Source organism: Pyrus communis, chromosome 15 (assembly GCF_041283825.1).
Source record: "Pyrus communis isolate YQ-2024b chromosome 15, ASM4128382v1, whole genome shotgun sequence".
Taxonomy (NCBI): domain Eukaryota; kingdom Viridiplantae; phylum Streptophyta; class Magnoliopsida; order Rosales; family Rosaceae; genus Pyrus; species Pyrus communis.
Window position 1 is genome coordinate 2,563,139 of NC_142579.1, and position 19,541 is coordinate 2,582,679.

A 19,541-nucleotide genomic window follows, 5' to 3' on the forward strand; every position below is an offset into this window, starting at 1 on the left:
AGTTTTAAACTCAAAAAAGTAGAGAGGAGTGGATAGTATAATTCTATCATTGTGTACAACTTGAATGAGAATCCTCTTTGAATCCTCGTAGATTCTGAAAATTCTTTAATTGTGTTTATTCATGATACATCATGTAGCTAATTTTTATCAGATATTATTTATATTCAATTTTAAATAAAATAATTTAAAATAATTTCTGACCGCACAATGTAAGAGTAGGACTAAACATAATTAAAGGATAAATCTGGAGAGGATCCTCATTCCAAGGACCTCGATGATATTTTGTACCCTTAGCCTATATGGCTAGTCCACGTGGTTTTAGGGAATATATGGATGCGGATGGAGGTCCAGTTCCGATTGGTCCGTAATCTATCTAATACAACCAAGTCAGATTTCATTATCCTAGTTGGCCACTCCCAATGCCACCCTTTAGATTCTCTCTCTCCAACTCAATGGTGATAAAACACCACCCAAACAAACCACTCTCAATCTCAAACATTCATTGCCACCAGAAACACTCACTGAGTCTCTGTTTTTGCTCGTTCGAGAGAGGAGAGAGAGAGGAGAGAGAGAGGAGATGGCGGCAACCACCGGTGCAGTGCTCAACGGGTTGAACTCGGCAGCTTTCTTATGCGGAGGCAAGAGAAGTCAGGCCTTGCTCTCCGCTGCCACTGTTGGAAGCAGGGTTGGAGGTCCTGCTCCTAAGAGGTTCATTGCGGTTGCTGCTGCCGCAAAGAAGTCTTGGCTCCCAGGGGTTAAAGCCGGCGGCAACTTCATCAATCCCGAGTGGCTCGATGGCTCGTGAGTTTCATATATTATCCACCATATTATAATTCTAAGTTTGTCACACATACACATATGAATCTGATCCGATAAATGCGTGCAGGCTTCCAGGGGACTACGGCTTTGACCCACTAGGACTCGGCAAGGACCCGGCGTTCCTCAAGTGGTACAGAGAGGCGGAGCTCATCCACGGCCGGTGGGCAATGACCGCGGTCGTCGGCATCCTTGTTGGCCAGGCCTGGAGCGGTGTCCCCTGGTTCGAAGCCGGAGCTGACCCCAGCGCCATAGCACCCTTCTCCTTCGGCTCACTGCTCGGCACTCAGCTCTTGCTCATGGGGTGGGTGGAAAGCAAAAGATGGGTGGACTTCTACAACCCCGAGTCCCAGTCCGTCGAGTGGGCGACACCCTGGTCCAAGACTGCGGAGAACTTTGCCAACGCCACCGGAGAGCAAGGCTACCCGGGAGGCAAGTTCTTCGACCCCTTGGGGCTTGCCGGCTCCATCAAGGACGGGGTTTACGTTCCAGATAGCGAAAAGTTGGAGAGACTGAAACTGGCTGAGATTAAGCATGCAAGGATTGCTATGTTGGCTATGCTTATATTCTACTTTGAAGCTGGACAAGGAAAGACACCCCTTGGTGCTCTTGGCTTGTAAACCATTTGGCATTTACTTTTTAATATGTAGATATAATTAATTACCCAATTTTGTTATCCTTTCCAGCACAAGGACAAGCAATCTGTTTATAATCAATCTGATAATTCAATTTAATAGCTACGTAAGTGTCGTTACCAACATCTTGTCTCCGTAATCATGGCAAGAATTAACCATAAAAATCTCTTTAACAAAATGTTAACTACCGAAAAACGCATACACGCGAGAGGATCAAAAACAAAGCGAAGAAAAAAGTACTACGAGTAAAGTACATGAAACCAGCTTTAGCAATGATTGAAATTACCGAAAAAATTGAGATCAGTCACCACCGGTACCAGTAGCCATCAAAAACTCCCCCTCACATACGACTTCACCTCCAACGTAGGCCTTGCCTTCCATCTTTGCAATTCCAAAGCGTTTCTGCAACTTAATAAGCGTCATTCTCATCACTAATGTGTCGCCGGCAATCACTGGTTTCCTGAATCGAACTTTGTCAATTCCAGCGAAAAAGAAAGTGTCACGAGAGCCTCCCACTTCTGGTTGCAGCATAACCAAGCCACCAACCTGTGCCATTGCCTAGATACAACAAGCATTGACATTTATCATTACTAATCCAAACAGAACAGCCAAGTGTTAGTCGACTGCAGCAATACGCATTATCTTGCTGTGAAGCATACAAAATGTGATTCTACAACAAGTATATCCTAAAACAGTTACGTTTGCTCTGAACTTTTGTTAAGAACCATCAATCAAAAATATGATTAGGTGCTCGTGAATGGAATAACAAACGACTACAAGAAAACCACAGAAGAATGAATGGACAAATGGTGCGTCAGGAACAACCAAACCCCAAAAACTAAACTAAGTGAAAAACAGAACCCCTAACCCACAAAGGCAGACCATGGAATGAGGCAAGCATAGCAAAATTCCAGGGTATAGCATTCTTTTTATCTCCTCTCCCCAGGCCAAATTCACTCCGAAAAGAATAATAGTTCCTTGAAGCGACCTGGTCCAAACCAAAGGCCCTAACTTACCTGTTCCAAATCAATATCGTGAAGGCTCAGTGCAAGAAAATGTGTTCAGAAGATTCAGCCATACCTTTTCAGAGTAGACATCAATTATGATATAATTTAGCATAGGGCCTTGTATTCCAAAGCATATCACATGAATTGATATTGCAATGAACTATCAGCCAAAGAAAACTATAATGGGAACCGAGACTCCCAAATAAACTTTTAAGGACCAAAGGTGGGATGGTTTGGGTTATCGAGCAAAGAAAGACAGAAAGACTTGCAAGAAAAACCCCAGAGTCTTGGATAGCCCCCAGACACTTCTGTCAAGAAGACAGGATGCAAGACAACATTAATAATGCATCCCAAACCAGACCAGTTGATAGGACATAAGTCGTTCACAATGAGGTTTATTAGGGATCAAATTAAATAGGTCTAATTAGTACAATAAATTGACAATTCTCTTGCAAACACTCGTGGAAAATGTCAAGATTTTCCATAACCACTTCCCTACAATTCTTAAAACCCGCCAAATAGACGATGCCCAGTCCAAATGATTTCTTACTGCCACACTCAAAAAATTGTACTAGCAAACTCTTCCTTCAAATGATTGTTCTGACCAAGCCTCCTTCTCATATATAGGACTCCAATCTACATGCTCTAGTTTAGAAACCTGCTCCAAATTCTTTCAAAAGCCAAAATCCCAACTCAAGGATATTTCAGCAGAGTTCATAAGACTAGAAATAGTCTTATAATGAAACCTTAGATATATTATAAAGCCAGGGAAATAAATTCTGTAAAGAGTTTCACGCAGCCACCCTAAATTCAATTTCATCTTCCCTAAAGGTCAAAATGACAACACCCCCAAAAAAAAAAAAAATATATATATATATATATATATATATAACCCAGGGAAATATCTTTCCAATGACTACAATTTGAGCCATTCAGAAATATCTCGAGTTCTTGACTAGTTGGGATTAAGAATATCTGCAACTATCTTGGAATCCCATACGAAATAGTTATAAAACCAGTCAGAGCATCAATTTTGGGTTCAGACACATATTATCACTTTAGGAATACATATACATTCTCTCCACTGCAATTGCACAAATACATGCTCCTTCTGCAATAGCTGGGATATCAGTTTTAGGAGAAATCTTAGAGAGAACATGATGGTGGAGATCACAAACTTATTGAGGTGCACAAGGTGATGAGATTATTTTGATACAGAGAGGATGCAAGAAGATAGTGCTTAGGGCCTTCTTTGAACATCTTACTTAAATGGGTTAGCCTTAACCTGCTAGTTTAAATTGCAAGTATGGGAAAGAACATGATAGCTTAGAAATAGTTGCAAAGTTAGCATGATCAGCGAAAAACATCCTGTAAATGTACCTAGGGTTAACAAAAAGATGTATTGCAATTTTCTCAAGCCTCCACTCACAACTCCGTAATGTACCAATAAAGGAATATAGTAGAAGGAAATAAAGGTTATAAAAATTTCATCAAAAAGGAAAAAATATATCTCACTGATGAGCCGCCATAGTTAAACTGACATTTATCCATCACAATTTTCATGCGTGAAAGCAATTCATAACTTAGTAACAGAAACAGCTAGAAGAGCTCCTCATATACCAAGGTGCTCACGGTTGAGGGAAAAGATTACAGTTAGAAACTTAGAATAGGTCAAGTATTTAATCCCATCCCAATTACAATAAATAAATACTGAAAATTCTCGCTCCCAAGTTGGAGTATCCTTTACGAAGAAAGAAAAAAAATGCTTCAGCATTCTGAATGCTTCTTTTTGATCCACATATAACCAGTTGCTGGACAATCTGGTCCAACTTTAAGTGGACTTTTCAAACCCTTGATATGTATTAATGCAGGATTTTGGTGTGGAAAGAAAGATAACTTGGTCAACTTTTCAGTTGCTGATCAATTGGCATAGCCACCAGGCAATCACCAGACATTAAACCAAACGCCAGTACAAGTTAGTTGCTCAGTTGTATACAACAAGTCGAGTAAATATGGTATTTACACAAATGTCATCTTATCTTTTTCAATAATTACAAGTTAGAATACATACAATCACACAAATCAGAACTCAAAAAGAAGTGAAATCTACTGCAATGTTTTCATGTTACTGTCACTCAGTGACACCATCTCAGTGAGTAGCATTGACATGTCCTTGACTTAGGGAAAGAGAAAAGGCTTAACATTGTGCAGAGTGGAATATGTACAACTCGACATGCATGTTTTTGTAGGGGAGTTTTCTAACATTCACCATTAATTTTACATTTTTAACATATTACTAATGTTGCTATTATTTTTGTTAGCTGTAAATCAGTACTCTAGATAGATTAGCGGATATTGTGTCCCCTGTTTTGTAAGTTTCATATGCTTGTTCTATTAACGAAAGCACGTTTATTCTAATATATACGTATAAAATACACAAACACACACTCATGTATCTTTTAGTACGATACGAAAAAAATGATTACCTCGACCATGAGAACACCAGGCATGATTGGCCTCTCGGGGAAATGCCCGGGAAAGAAATTATCATTGATGGTGACATTCTTGATTGCAACAGCTGAAACTCCAGCATTGTATTCAATCACTCGATCCACTAACAGAAACGGAAACCTAAACCCCCAGAAACCCAATCAAACAAACAAAATGTAGACTGGAATTAGTTCAAATGATTTGGAAAAGAAACCGAATTTCGCAGGAAATGGTGCAGAAAAAGGCACAGACCGGTGAGGCAAAATTTCCCGAATTTGATTGATGTCCATGACGGTAGGAAAAGCCTCATATCCTGCACAGGCACAAATGGAAGTTTTGATGAGGTATGATCAAAGAAATCAAAGAACAGAAAAGCAGAAATCAGTACGGTTCAGTTCTTACTGAGCTCAATGGGAGTGGTGTCTTTGTCTTTCGCAGCGTCGGCGGAGCAAAAGGTGGTGGTTGAGTTCCTCCTCTTAGTTTTCAAATGGGGCAACGGCGGCAGAGATCTGGGAATCGCGACGGCGACAGAGATTCGGGAGGGAGCATTTGGGCGGTGAAGGAGCGGGGAGTGGCAAGTGAGAGAGGCGGAGGAAGCTGCGGTCGACATTTCCTAGGGCTTAGGACTTAGGATTTAGGTGTGATCTGTGTCTCTGTGCGAAGGGGAAGGGGGTGTTTAAGACGAAGGAGGACGACAGTAACGAGGGTAGTTGTGTGAGAAGAAAACGTCAACCACTTGGTTTCGGATTTCAATGGCGGAGATTACCATGAACTGCTTTTAACTACAGACGTTTTGGTGGAAATGTCATTGAGTAAATATTTGAGGGAAGTAATGATAATGCGATTAAATTTGTAGATTAAATTTACGAGCTAAATTATGTGTCATCAATAAAAAATGAGTATATTTATCAATATTTAAGTAATAGTCTAATCATTAATTTTTATGTCATTCAATTTATAAAATTTGGTTTATAAATTTAGTTTCTTTAACATTACTCAAATACTTTTTGAAGAAGCACTTAAGAAATTAAATGTGAGATTTTTCAGAGTGCTAGAAACAATCTAGTAGGAGGTATAATAATGTAATTCGTTGATAATTTGAAAAAAAAAATTTATCAGCTAATTATATTATAATACGTAGCGCACACAATCAATCTTTGCATTTTGACATTTTCACTTTAACAAATAATACATGTCATTTTAAAAATAAAAAAAAAAATAAAAACTTTAATGCTTTTGATTAAGAATTAAAGATGAAAGTTAAAAAAAATACGCTTTTTAATTAAAATGATCTTTGATATTTGCATGACATCTTACTTTAGTCTGTGCGATTTGAAATCAATAGAATTTATTCCTGAATTTGTCCATAATAAATCATTTTGGTCATTTTGTGAAAAATCTTCATAAAATAAAGATAAAATGACAAAAACACCCTTAATTTGTGTCTAATCATTTTGGCATATTGTTTATTATATTGAGGGTAATTTTGTCATTTTGATCTTATTTAACATAATTTTTCGTCGAATTACCAAAATGATTTATGATGGACAATTGAAGGAATCACTTCTATTGATTTCAAATCACAGAGGCCAAAGTAAGAAATTAGGCAAATCTCAATGATTATTTGGCCAAAAAGCCAAAATAATATTTAAAGGCATTAAATATGTATTGACACGTCATTTTTTAAAGGCTTAAATGTTAAAATGATTCCTATGTTTTAGTCATTGGGTCAATTTAATCCTTGTGTTTTCAATTTGGTCAATTTGATCATTGTGTTTATCTCTATTAGAATGAAATAAAATTAAAAATTAAAAGAATAATTATTCTCCTCCCAACTCTTTGACCTCCTCCCTAACATTACCCCCTCTTTTTTATGTCACAACCTTAATCATTCTTCAAATTGAAAGTTTTATTTCTTATATGTGTTATTTGTCATTGATTTACAATTTTCTGTAAAGAGAAAAGATAATTATTTCTCATATGATTTTTCTTATGAATTTCAAAAAAAAAAAAATTTGAATGAAATGTCCTTAATTGGCTAACAGAGACAAACACGAGGACTAAATTAGCCAAATCGAAAACACAAAGACTAAATTGGCCATATGACTGTAATACATGAACCATTTTGACATTTAAGCCTGTTAAAAAAAATAATAAATAAAAAATAAAGTTACTAGCATTCTCTTATTTCTTCAACATATTCATGAATTCATCGTTAAAAAGACTGAAGTGCCACATAAGTAAAACAAACAGTAAAAACCTCACATCCTCCAACCACGCCCCTTGAAATCGAAAAGGTGCTTTTGGAACCACTAATAACCGTCTGAAAGAAAGAAGAAGACGGCAATGATCCGACGACAAACGTGTCCAAAGTGTTGCATTCATATTGAGCCCAAGAATCGAACCATTGGAATTTCCAACACACCTATCCGACCGCATTTCAACATTCTGCCTCAGACCACGACGAACCCGTGCACAAGGCAAACCTTTGGTCGGAAAATGAAGCAACCCGCAGTTTGTATAGACATATTAGAAAGTTTGTGCAAGAGACACGGTCACGAAGTACACATAAACACCGCTCCCGTTAAATCCCCCGGAACGACCGAGGGCAGATGACCATGAGAGACATGCACATCATTAACATCATTCAGGAGAGCTCGACGCTCGATATAGGTGGTCTTAGCATAAACCCATGAAAATACACACAAAACAGAATCAACAGCACAAATACATGAATTCAGTTTGCCACGAATTAAACAGATACACAAGGAAAAAGAGACGCTGTGTTTATCGTGGTTTGCCACAAATTAAGACACTACACAAGAGCTGAATTTCTGTAAGGCGTACGCATAACAGTGCGCGGGAATTCATCATTCTCTAGTCTCTACAAAATCATGGATGTTTCATACTCCACAGTGCAACTTTCCGGCAAACTGCACAGTTGCATTTAAGCGTTTAATAAACTCTCGTTTTTCTCTGGCAGCTACCCCCAATCAGATCTGGTTATAAGTCCGAAAGGCCAGATCTAATCTTCCTTTTCTCCAGATCTATGCTCTCTGCTTTCAGCCTCAGTGGAAGAGCTTGTAGCGGAATCAATCTGGTCTGCAGTACGAACAACAGGAGGTTCGTCGTCTTCTTTACTGATTGATCTAATAAGCATCGTTACTATAACCAAAAAAACCATTATGTATACAGTTCGCATCCCTAAAAATGAATTCATAACACTCCCAAATGACGGACCGCCAATTCTTTTCTTTATTATTCTTCCTTCCTCGTATCCTTGGAGGAACTGTGAGACTTGAGATGCCTGATCTTCCTCATCAATGCTTTCCGAACCATTTACCTATTTTACAAAATAATGTCAGAAACATGTAAACATTATAAACAGAAACACAAGGAATACAATAAGCATGGACAAGTAGTCCGAGAAACAAGAAACACATTAGAAGCGCACAAAAACCACAACACCAACCCAGAGTGCTCTCAATACAGAGCACCTGCAATCACAAAATCCAAACAAAAAGAAATATTCTTGACCTATTTTGACAGGGAACATAGAGATAAACACACCACCACAGTGATAGAACACATCTCCACAAAGTGAGCACCTTCTTATGAGCCCGCTTAATCAAACAACCTTCTGACAACACCATACTGCAGTTTCTTCAGCAAACCCACCTCAAACCAAACACCCCCAAAACAAAATCTGTCTCCAGTGCAAAACTAAATGTTTCGCCCGCTCCCCCTCCTCTTTACACAATACACACCAATGAGTAGATAAACAAGGAAAGAGAGATCTTTCTGGATCAAGTCACAGGTATTAATCTTGAGGTTTTCTATTTAAACACCACACATGTCTAAGAACACTCACCAAAGTTCCTTTCTCATTATTTAACCCTTCATAATTACCAAAAGAAAAAAAAAAATAAAACATACAACAGAAGCCTAGCACCAGCCTCTTGCTGCCAGCTCCTCACCCATGTCAGGCTGTGGGCCGCCATTGTTTTCAGTCTTCTCCATCAGCCCCATCTTTTTTGGATTTTCACTCTCTATTGTGTACTGATCCTTCTAAGTTATTAATCAAATAGATAATTAATTAATTAGTTGTGGATATTGAGTATTTCATCTTAATTTTTGATCCATCCAACAGACATCTGCTTTAGTCTTCCAAAATTCAAATCTATCTCTCCTCAAAATAATCCATGCCCACAAGAGCCACCATTCCCAATCACAACTCATATCTTCTATGCATCATTACCAAAATCCTAAAGCAAAAACTAGAAGAAGATCCACATGGCCGTGAGGTCATGACCATTAGGAAGACCCACATGGCCGTGAGGTCATGACCCTTAGGATGAGAAGGCTATGAATCATTGAGAGAGAGAGAGAGAGAGAGAGAGAGAGAGCAAGGCTTGGGGGACATCAACGGTGGCCAGTGAGCGAGAGAGAGGGGGGTTGGGGTGGCATCTTGCTGGGTTTCTATTTTAAATGTTTTCCCTTGTTGGACATGTCTGATGTTTAAATTAACTCTTAATCTTTCTGTGAGCCACTTACCGTAGAGAAAATTTGTATCTTGGAGGGAATTCCAGCTGTCCAATTCAACATAAATTGCTTGAAAGGAGGATCTACACGATTGATGACCAGAAGGATGAACAATCCAAGAACCTTTATCCACTCAATTAGAATGCAAACAAATAATATTTAAAAGGGCAAACAAGTTTACATAAGCCAGGAACTCTATTGTTAAAGTTTCCACAAAACCTAAAATTCCAAGAAATGGAACCCAGTAACAATAAGGAGGCTAAGGAGTGGATGGTAGCATTGTTGGTCAAAGAGACTATACAAGGAAGGAAATAAAGATGGAAGAGGATAACCCTCCCAAACATCTTCCCATTACCAACCACAATTTTTCATCAAAACTTATGTATATAATGAATTTCATAAGGCACCGATGGTCACAAATTATTTACCCAAATATATGAAACATAGATTCACCCAAAAAAAATCAGCAACCATATACCATTGTCTATACTAAATTTAGCATGGAGATCTAAAGAACATATGTCTTTCTAATAACTAATCACTTACTGTAAAGTACTCCTCCATTCGATCCCAGACAACCATTTTTGGTAGTTTTGTCTTCTTGGTGGCTCCAAAAGTATCTGCAAAGTCTTCCCACTGTTTGATCCCAACATAACCAAATACAAAGTCCCGATTTGCAGATGCAGCTGATTTCAAAATCTTGATAAGTTTCTTTGACTTCTCTTCATCCTCATCTTCCACAATTGTCAAAACAATTTTTCTTTCATCATCACTCAATGACTTTAATGTCTCATAATTTATGGGCATGGCCAAAGGGAACAAACTTTGTTGTATAAAATCTTCCAAAAAATCCTCTGTACATTAAAAAAAAAAAAAAAAAAAACAGAAGTAAGAGACAGAAAATGGCTGAACATAGATGAGTCGTGTTTGAGCTTTACTAAATGATGGTTAGCTTTACAATGCACAAAACACTTCCTTCAACACCATGTCATATGATATGCTCACATTAGAGAAAGTTTAACTTTGGGATAAAATTCAGCAGCAACTTCTAAACTCACCACACATCTAACTCTAAATAAAAGAGATAGCCACCATTGTCTCCTAGGTAAGCATGAACCATATAGCTCAGTTCAGTATAAGGAACTAGCATAAGCTAATAGGTAAATAAACTAAAACTAGCATATGAAGAGCTAAATCGATTCATTCAAGTGTATTATTAAAAATGAAAATTCTGTTAACTGAAGCAGCCAGCCATTGTAGACTTAAGCAGCCAGCCATTGTAGACTTATCCAGCCATTATTGACTAAAGAAGCAGCCATTGTTGGCTAAAGAATTAGGTGAAATCCATTGTAATTAATATAGTAGTTTCATAGCAGTTTTTTATGACTTCTTGTACTGGTTTCATACCTGATCATCATTGCTTGTATTCCTATATAAATCCTCCGATTGGGAGATGAATAGATCAAGAAATTAACTCTATTTTGGCATGGTATCAGAGCCATTCTGATCCAAAAGGAGTTTCTATTCTAATTAACCTACTGGCACTACTGCCATCTACCCCATAAGACCTGCAGAATAGCAGGCCTTCTACTTTCATACGAATCCAATCTCTCTTTGGCCATATCTGCCAACATCACTACCCATATTGAGCTTGTTACCCATATACATTCCGCTGCATCTCTACCCATCTTCTGTCCATTTGCAATATCTCCACGAACCCACACCCTATAAACCCAAAATTTTAAATACTACCCCATACCCTATAAACCATACCCGTTGGAATCACCCAACAAACCCGTGCCATTGCCTCTTCCTCCTTGCATTTTGTTCCTGCATCCCTCTCAGTGAGACTCTATTGTTTCAATAAAGAGAATTTGTTGCAGTAGTAATGGGTGACTCCAAGACCACTGTTTCAGCTGCTGTTACACAAAATGATATGTCTCTGCATATCACCCCAGACAAGTTGGATGGGTCCAACTATTCCTCGTGGTCCCAAAGTGTCCGCATCTACATCACTGGCAGAGGCAAATGGTCTTATGTCAGTGGAAAAAAGAAGGCACCAGCAGAAGCCGATGCATCGTATGCTATATGGGAGGAAGAGAATGCCATGGTTCAATCTTGGCTTCTCAACTCTATGACTAGAGATTTGCGGGCCATTTTTCTCCGACTCTCCACTGCAAAAGATGTTTGGGATGCTGTTACCCAAACTTACTCAATTGAAAAAGATGCATCAAAATTATATGAACTTCGCCGTCAAGCACTGGCGACTCGCCAGAATGGTGAGCCTTTATCTGCATATTATGGTAAACTCCAGCAAACATGGCAAGAAATAGATTTCTTACGTCCTGGAAAATTGAAATGTGCTGATGATGTTGCTGCTCGAGAGACAGAAATTTCAGAAGAAAGATTGTATGATTTTCTGGCTGGCCTTGATCCTCATTTAGATCATGTTCGCAGTCAAGTTTTGACTCAAACACCTTTGTCATCTGTTCGTGCTGCTTATGCTCTTGTGAATGCTGAAGCAAGTAGGCAAACCATTATGTTGGTTGGCCCACAAGTGGAAGGATCAGCCATGGTAGCTGCTCCGTCTCGATTTCCCCGTGGAGTCTCGAATTCTCGATCAGGGGGATCTAAAGCTACTGATACAAGGAAGTGTACTTATTGTGACAAGGATAAGCATACTAGAGACACTTGCTTTAAGTTGCATGGATATCCTGATTGGTGGGTTCAAAAGAAGGAAAATCAAAAGAAAAGCATTGTTGGATCACAAGCACACCTGTCTACACCAACGCCTTCCGTGCCTCGAGTAGATCAATCTGCTCACTCAGTTTCTCCTACTACTGCTTCCACTTCCTTAGTCGACGCAGGTAACTTTGGTTTTGCCTTGAACACCACATTTGGTGCTCCAAATAAACCTTGGATCATTGATTCGGGGGCTTCTGACCATATGACCAATAACTCTTCATGGTTTGCTTCTCACACTACTCCACCTTTAAATACCGTTAAAGTTGCTAATGGTATTTCCACTCCAGTGCTTGGAGCAGGCTCCATCTCATTAACACCATGCCTATCTCTCTCATCTGTTTTACATGTTCCTAATCTTTCTCACAATTTGCTTTCTATTGGTAAACTCACAAATCAACTAAACTGTCTTGCCATCTTTTCTCCTACTCATTGTTGGTTTCAGGATATTCGAACGAAAGCGTTGATTGGTCATGGTAGAGAGAGGGGAGGTCTATACTACTTGGACTTACCACCAGATTGTGAGAAGACAAGTTACAATTGTCAAGTGGAAGCTAAACAATTTGAAGCTTCTGAAAAAATTTGGTTATGGCACAAAAGATTGGGACATCCTTCCTTTCAGTACCTGCAATATCTATTCCCTTCTTTATTTTCTAAAGTCAAGGTTTCTAATTTCCATTGTGAAACTTGCATCTTTTCTAAAAATCATCGTGTCTCATTTCCTTTAAGCTCCAATAAAAGTGATGTTCCTTTCTCTCTTATTCATTCTGATGTTTGGGGACCATTTCATATTCCTACTCATACTGGTGCTAAATACTTTGTCTCTTTCATTGATGACTGCACTCGAGTTTCTTGGGTATACTTACTAAAAAATAAGAGTGAGGTTATGTCTGTTTTTCCAATATTTCATCAAATGATTCAAACCCAATTTAATGCTAAAATTCAAGTTGTTCGATCTGACAATGGGAAAGAGTATTTGAATTATGGACTTGGAACATTTTTTCAACAAGAAGGTATCATTCATCAAACATCTTGTCCACATACTCCTCAACAGAACGGTATAGCAGAACGTAAAAATCGTCACCTCTTGGATGTGGCTAGATCTTTATGTTTTGCTATGCATGTTCCTAAACGTTTTTGGGGTGATGCCATTCACACAGCTGTTTTTCTTATCAATCGCATGCCATCACGTGTTCTCCAATTTCAAACACCTATCCAAACCCTTTCCCAGTATCATTCTCTTCCTTCACTCCTTCATATTCCTCCAAAAGTGTTTGGTTGTGTCTGCTATGTTCATGTCCACATGCAAAATCGTGATAAGTTGGATCCTCGAGCCATCAAATGTATGTTTATTGGGTATTCTGCTACTCAGAAAGGGTATCGATGTTACTATCCTCCCAATGGGAAAATTTTTGTCTCTATGGATGTTACCTTTCAGGAACAAGAGGCCTATTTTTCAGAGGGAGATTCGGTCACTTCTCTTCAGGGGGAGATGGGGAGTAAGGAGGAAGAGCAGTGGCCACTTGACATTGGTGGTATGCATTCTTCGGATGAACACTTGTCTGATGCCGGTGATGGTCCAAACTTGCCTAATGATGAGGCAAAGAGTGGAAAAATATTGAAGGTATATGAGAGGACAAGAAAAAGGGGAGATAAAGGAAAAGAAAAAGAAAAAGGTGCTGATGAGATAGACCACCCACATATAGATCCCCTCATTGACCAACTCTCTGACCAATCAGCTGCTACTCATACGAATTATCCTGAGGTAACCACTCATTCTCCTTCTCTTCAGCCTACTATATTTGATGAGTCCAATCATGAGTCTGTTTTAAGTGCTGATCCAAATGAACCACATCATGAGTCTGTTTCTCGTTATCCTATTCGAGAAAATCGAGGGATACCCCCTGTTCGTTATGGTTATTCTTCTACAAAGGGTATTCAATATCCCATATCTAATTTTGTTTCATCTCATCGCTTGTCAGACTCTTATATAGCTTTTGCAAACCAATTGTCATCAGTCTCAATTCCTAATAAGTTACAGGATGCTCTTAAAAATCCAAAATGGAAAAAAGCTATGATTGAAGAGATGGAAGCTCTTCGAAAAAACTCCACTTGGGAACTGGTTAAACTTCCTGAAGGCAAGAAACCTGTTGGGTGTAGATGGGTGTTCACAGTAAAGCATAAAGCTGATGGTTCAGTGGAGAGGTACAAGGCCAGATTGGTAGCCAAAGGTTATACTCAAACCTATGGCATTGATTATCAAGAGACATTTGCGCCGGTAGCAAAGATCAACACTATTAGGGTTCTTATGTCATTGGCAGCAAATCTGGGGTGGCCTCTACGACAGTTTGATGTGAAAAATGCATTTCTACATGGAGACTTGGATGAAGAGGTATACATGGATCTTCCTCCTGGATTCACTACCACTTGTGATATTGGCAAAGTATGCAGGTTGAGAAAGTCCTTGTATGGATTGAAGCAATCACCAAGGGCATGGTTTGGCAGGTTCGCTCAATCCATGAGAAATTATGGGTTCAAGCAAACTCAGGCTGACCATACCTTATTTCTTAAGCATGATAAAGGTAAACTTACAGCCTTAATTGTTTATGTGGATGATATGGTGGTTACAGGTAATGACGTCGAGGGAATTCAAAAACTTCAAATGTATCTAGCCAAGGAATTTGAAATGAAGGACTTGGGTACTTTGAAATATTTCTTGGGTATTGAAGTTGCAAGATCAAAGCATGGCATTTTTCTTTCTCAAAAGAAATATGTTATAGACTTATTAACTGAGACTGGGATGTTAGCTTGTAAACCTGCAGACACACCAATTGAGCAAAACCATAGATTAGGAGACTATCCTGATCAAGTTTCGGCTAACAAGGAAAGATACCAAAGATTAGTTGGGAGGTTGATTTATTTGTCTCATACACGACCTGACATAGCCTATGCTGTAAGTGTGGTGAGTCAATTTATGCATAGGCCAAGTGAAGCCCACATGGATGCTGTACAACGCATTCTCAGGTATTTGAAGTCTGCTCCTGGAAAAGGCTTGATGTTTTCCAATAATGGACATCAAGAAGTTGAAGGATACACTGATGCAGATTGGGCTGGGTCAGTAACTGATCGCAGATCGACTTCTGGATACTTTACATTTGTTGGAGGAAATCTAGTTACTTGGCGCAGTAAGAAGCAACATGTAGTGGCTAGATCCAGTGCTGAAGCTGAATTTAGAGGTATGGCACACGGCGTGCAAGAATTGTTATGGCTCAAGATTTTGTTGAGAGAATTGGGTTTCAATTCTACAAAGCCATCAAATCTTTATTGTGATAACAAAGCCGCCATCAGCATTGCTCATAATCCAGTTCAACATGATCGTACTAAACATGTTGAAGTGGATAGGCACTTTATTAAGGAAAGGTTGGTTGATGGTACCATTAACTTGCCTTATGTGAAGAGTGATGACCAGCTAGCAGATATTTTAACAAAGGCAGGGTCAAGTAGGATTTTCCATCTTTCACTCAGCAAGTTGGGCATTCGAGATATTTATGCACCAACTTGAGGGGGAGTGTTAACTGAAGCAGCCAGCCATTGTAGACTTAAGCAGCCAGCCATTGTAGACTTATCCAGCCATTATTGACTAAAGAAGCAGCCATTGTTGGCTAAAGAATTAGGTGAAATCCATTGTAATTAATATAGTAGTTTCATAGCAGTTTTTTATGACTTCTTGTACTGGTTTCATACCTGATCATCATTGCTTGTATTCCTATATAAATCCTCCGATTGGGAGATGAATAGATCAAGAAATTAACTCTATTTTGGCAAATTCTAATAGCCTGTCCGAGAGGGTGGGGGGAATTAAACTATTACACTCACCTTACCTTTATGATTTTTAAAAGAAGAAGCTTTCACTTGAAGAGATTGCATCCCTTATTTCATTTAGAATCACTTCACAAGCAATGGGTTTTTGTCCACATCTCAAGCACAAAAGGAACTAGGCAAGAAAAGGGTGCTAACAAGATGGCATGAAAAGCAATCTCATAAAGCTTACTCGACCACATCTATGACTTTATGTCAAAATGTATTCTTCCTTATGAAAAGACGGATCCTAAAAACAGTGCAAGTTGAAGAAATACTGTAAATTTGTGAATTTATGATATGATGTATCATTATGACTCAGAAAAAGGTCACACTAACATACTATATTCATATTTGAATGCACTTAGTGGTGAACTAGGACTGATCAACCAAAACAACCTAACCTTCAAAGGGGCCATAGAAGATGTTGCGCTCATCGTACGTTGGATGAAGGGATGCCAAAGCAGGAACCCTGTCAAAATCATACAACACCATTACATCCTCGGAGAAATCCTTTGCAACAGAAAACCAGGCCTTCTTTTTGTACTTTATGGCTAATTTTGATATCAGCGACTCGTCCAAGCCAAAACCAATGTATATAGGAAAGTAAGTGCCAGCAGCTTCAACAAATTCACTAATAGCAGAGTCTGATTCAAGTATGGAAACATCAGGAGCTGCAAATTTCTTCAGATAGCGAACTAGCAATTCCGCTTTCCTGGGTCCATTATATTCTAAGGGGACGCCGTGCATAAACAGTTTGAGGGTAGGATATGCACTATATCAATGATCAACACAAAATTATAAATTAAAATTAAATAAAATTCTGACTGGAAATGGATATAAAAGTGATTTGAAGAAACGGGATCATACTCGATTTCGTATTTTCGAGCTACAGAGGTGAATTTGTCAGCATTAAGTTTTGCAATCGCTACTGGGTGTTTCAACCCAGCAAGCAAGGGGGCAGCTGCATCCAACTACAGAAATGAAATCGATTAAAATGTAAATAAATAACAAATTTCTAACCAAGACGTGTTAATTAATCATCAAAATTAACATGGATGGAGATAGATCTTAAGTGAAAGTTGAAAATTAGGATTCTAGAGAGAGACCTGAGGAGAGAGGCGCTTGCAGTGGCCGCACCAGGGGGCGTAGAAATCAACCAAGACCAAGTCCAAGGCGGAGATGGCGGAATCGAAGTTGGAATCGTCGAGCTCCAACACCGTCCCGTCCACCGTCCACGACGACGACGCTGCTACTGCAGGCCAATCTAGTGCTGTTAATAATATCAGAAGCAGCCAACAACACAACGCCCTTATGCGCATGCGCATCGTCGACATCGTCGCAATCTCCCTCTCACTTTCTTTCTCTTTCTTTCTTGTTTATCTGATTTCAGTTTTACAGTCTTTTTTCTTTTCGCCAAGGATTTCAGTCTTTCCATTACATTAGCTTTTCATATCGTGTCTTGAAAAAGAATTTAATTGAGGATAATTAAAATCTAAAATTTCATTCAAAGTTGTTTACTAAAACGTTTTGAATTTGGAGTAAAAATAAAATTGATTTCATAAAATTATTTTATTAATTAAGTAGAATCGTAATATTATTATTTCTAAATTACCTTGTTCCAAATCAAATATTTTATTGTTGTAATCTTATAAGTCATTTAATGTGTGGATGGCCAACCTACTGCAACTCTACATGTTTGTCCACTAATCCACTTGCTGCCTCATCCTTCCATATAAAATCACACACAAAAACACAAAGTCTTACAGCTGAAAAGAGAGAAAAGAAAGAAGGAAGAAGAGAGAAGCCACAAGGCTCACAGCATAGAGAAGAAAAAGAGAGGAGAGAATAAAAAGAGTTATCGTTGTAATCTTATTAATCCAGATTATAAATAAAAGCATCACTGCTGCTCCGAGGACGTACTCCAACCACACTAACTGTAGAAGAATCTCGTATATTTTGTGTCTTGTTTATTTATTCTACTACACAAAACATCGATTTTACAACATTTACATGCTTGTTTTATAATAAAATTTTATACGCCCTTGTCGAGAGCTGCTGCTAAGAGAAAAGGAGTTGCACTAGAAAGTGAGACAGCCCTTTCAATGGGTTAAGGGCAATTTTGAAAATTTAAAAATAAATGAGGTCATAATGGGGAGAAAAAGTCCATTTTGATTACCCCGCAATCAGAGATCCATATACCATCAAATTGTTGGATCTATTTCCCTTAAATTTTGGAGTTGAATTCTAAAATATGCGTCAATCACATCACATCAAATGTTTGATTTACAAATATTTGGTAAATACCAGAGTATTTTGTAATCGAAATTTAATATTTTATTTATTCTGATTACTTTTACGTAAATATGTCATAAATTTAAATAGAAAATACTCTAATATACCACAGTTACATTTCAAAGTGAAAGGATTACTAGTATGACATAGGTTATGAAGTCTTTGATATCCAAGGCATATAAATGAACACTGACTAAACTAGCATCACACTCATGACAAAATCAATTGATTAGAACTCGAATAAATTGACACAAACACAACATACTAATCCTAATGTTTCTTGCGCGTTGACAACATCCAATGGTGGCATGTCCACAAAAAACACTTTCTTTCTCGAGCATCCGTCTTGATACAAAGAGCAAATGCACACTAAACATCAGTTATACTCATGGCACCATCATTTAGTTTGTAATACTTTGTATTAAAAAAATATATATGTATACGTATTATTTCTATATTACAAAAGTTTTGTGTCCCTCTTTAATTGTATTTCCTCTATTTTGGTTTATTGGACAAATATACCTAATTACTAATGGAGTGAGAGGTGGGAGTTTTGTTAGAAGAGTGAGTTTACTATTTTCTCACAGAGGGCCGAGAGTTTGAGGTAGGACTAATTGAGTAGTTTTATCTTGATATTCTATCCAAATGGTGAGGTGGAAGTTGGTAATTAATAGAAGCTAATAATGAGGGTGAAGAGGTGGAGTCTATAGCATGTTTATGTTAGTCTATTAGCATGCATGAGGCAATGTTTATGGTATTAGAAGTGCTTACTCACTAGCCTAGGGGAATCTCAATCATTTGGAAAATATTCTATCTTCAATGTTACTCAATCAAGCTTCCAAATATTCCAATGAGATGATAACAGTTGGACTAATGGAGACGTAAGTGAAGATTCCAAAGCATCCGATATCAGTCTTGATGCATCTCTGTATAATGGAGGGGGGGGGGGAGAGGGGAAGCACGAACAGAGCAGCAAGACCACCACCACAGCAACAACAACAAAGATCTTTCCTTCTCATACCACTCTCCCCACCATTCATTTCTTTTACCTTATGTAAAGGCTCTAGACTATCTTCATTGTATTTTATAAATCTCTTGTACATAGTGAAATCCAAATGCATATGCAACTCTAATGGACGTAGCCAAATTGGTGAAC

General features: G+C 38.3%; 3 protein-coding genes across 3 annotated transcripts; 1 reads left to right on the plus strand and 2 right to left on the minus strand.

The window, feature by feature from the left end:
- The first annotated feature begins 399 nt into the window (after positions 1-399).
- Positions 400-1,492, plus strand: LOC137710861 (chlorophyll a-b binding protein CP24 10A, chloroplastic). Its single transcript, XM_068450017.2, has 2 exons — positions 400-801; positions 887-1,492. Exons 1-2 carry the CDS (start codon positions 578-580, stop codon positions 1,434-1,436), a joined length of 774 nt encoding a protein of 257 aa, XP_068306118.1. The 5' UTR covers positions 400-577; the 3' UTR covers positions 1,437-1,492.
- A 29-nt stretch (positions 1,493-1,521) lies between these two features.
- On the minus strand, positions 1,522-5,738 carry LOC137710872 (uncharacterized). The gene is made up of 4 exons (XM_068450027.2): positions 5,351-5,738; positions 5,201-5,261; positions 4,945-5,089; positions 1,522-2,009 (listed from the first exon to the last, which is right to left on the minus strand). Exons 1-4 carry the CDS (start codon positions 5,556-5,558, stop codon positions 1,752-1,754), a joined length of 672 nt encoding a protein of 223 aa, XP_068306128.1. The 5' UTR covers positions 5,559-5,738; the 3' UTR covers positions 1,522-1,751.
- Positions 5,739-7,627: 1,889 nt separating this feature from the next.
- LOC137735162 (protein disulfide-isomerase 5-2) lies at positions 7,628-17,589 on the minus strand. The gene is made up of 5 exons (XM_068474558.2): positions 17,200-17,589; positions 16,961-17,064; positions 16,495-16,865; positions 10,037-10,344; positions 7,628-8,291 (listed from the first exon to the last, which is right to left on the minus strand). The coding sequence occupies exons 1-5, from the start codon at positions 17,425-17,427 to the stop codon at positions 7,974-7,976; spliced, it is 1,329 nt and encodes a 442-aa protein (XP_068330659.2). The 5' UTR covers positions 17,428-17,589; the 3' UTR covers positions 7,628-7,973.
- Positions 17,590-19,541: the final 1,952 nt, after the last annotated feature.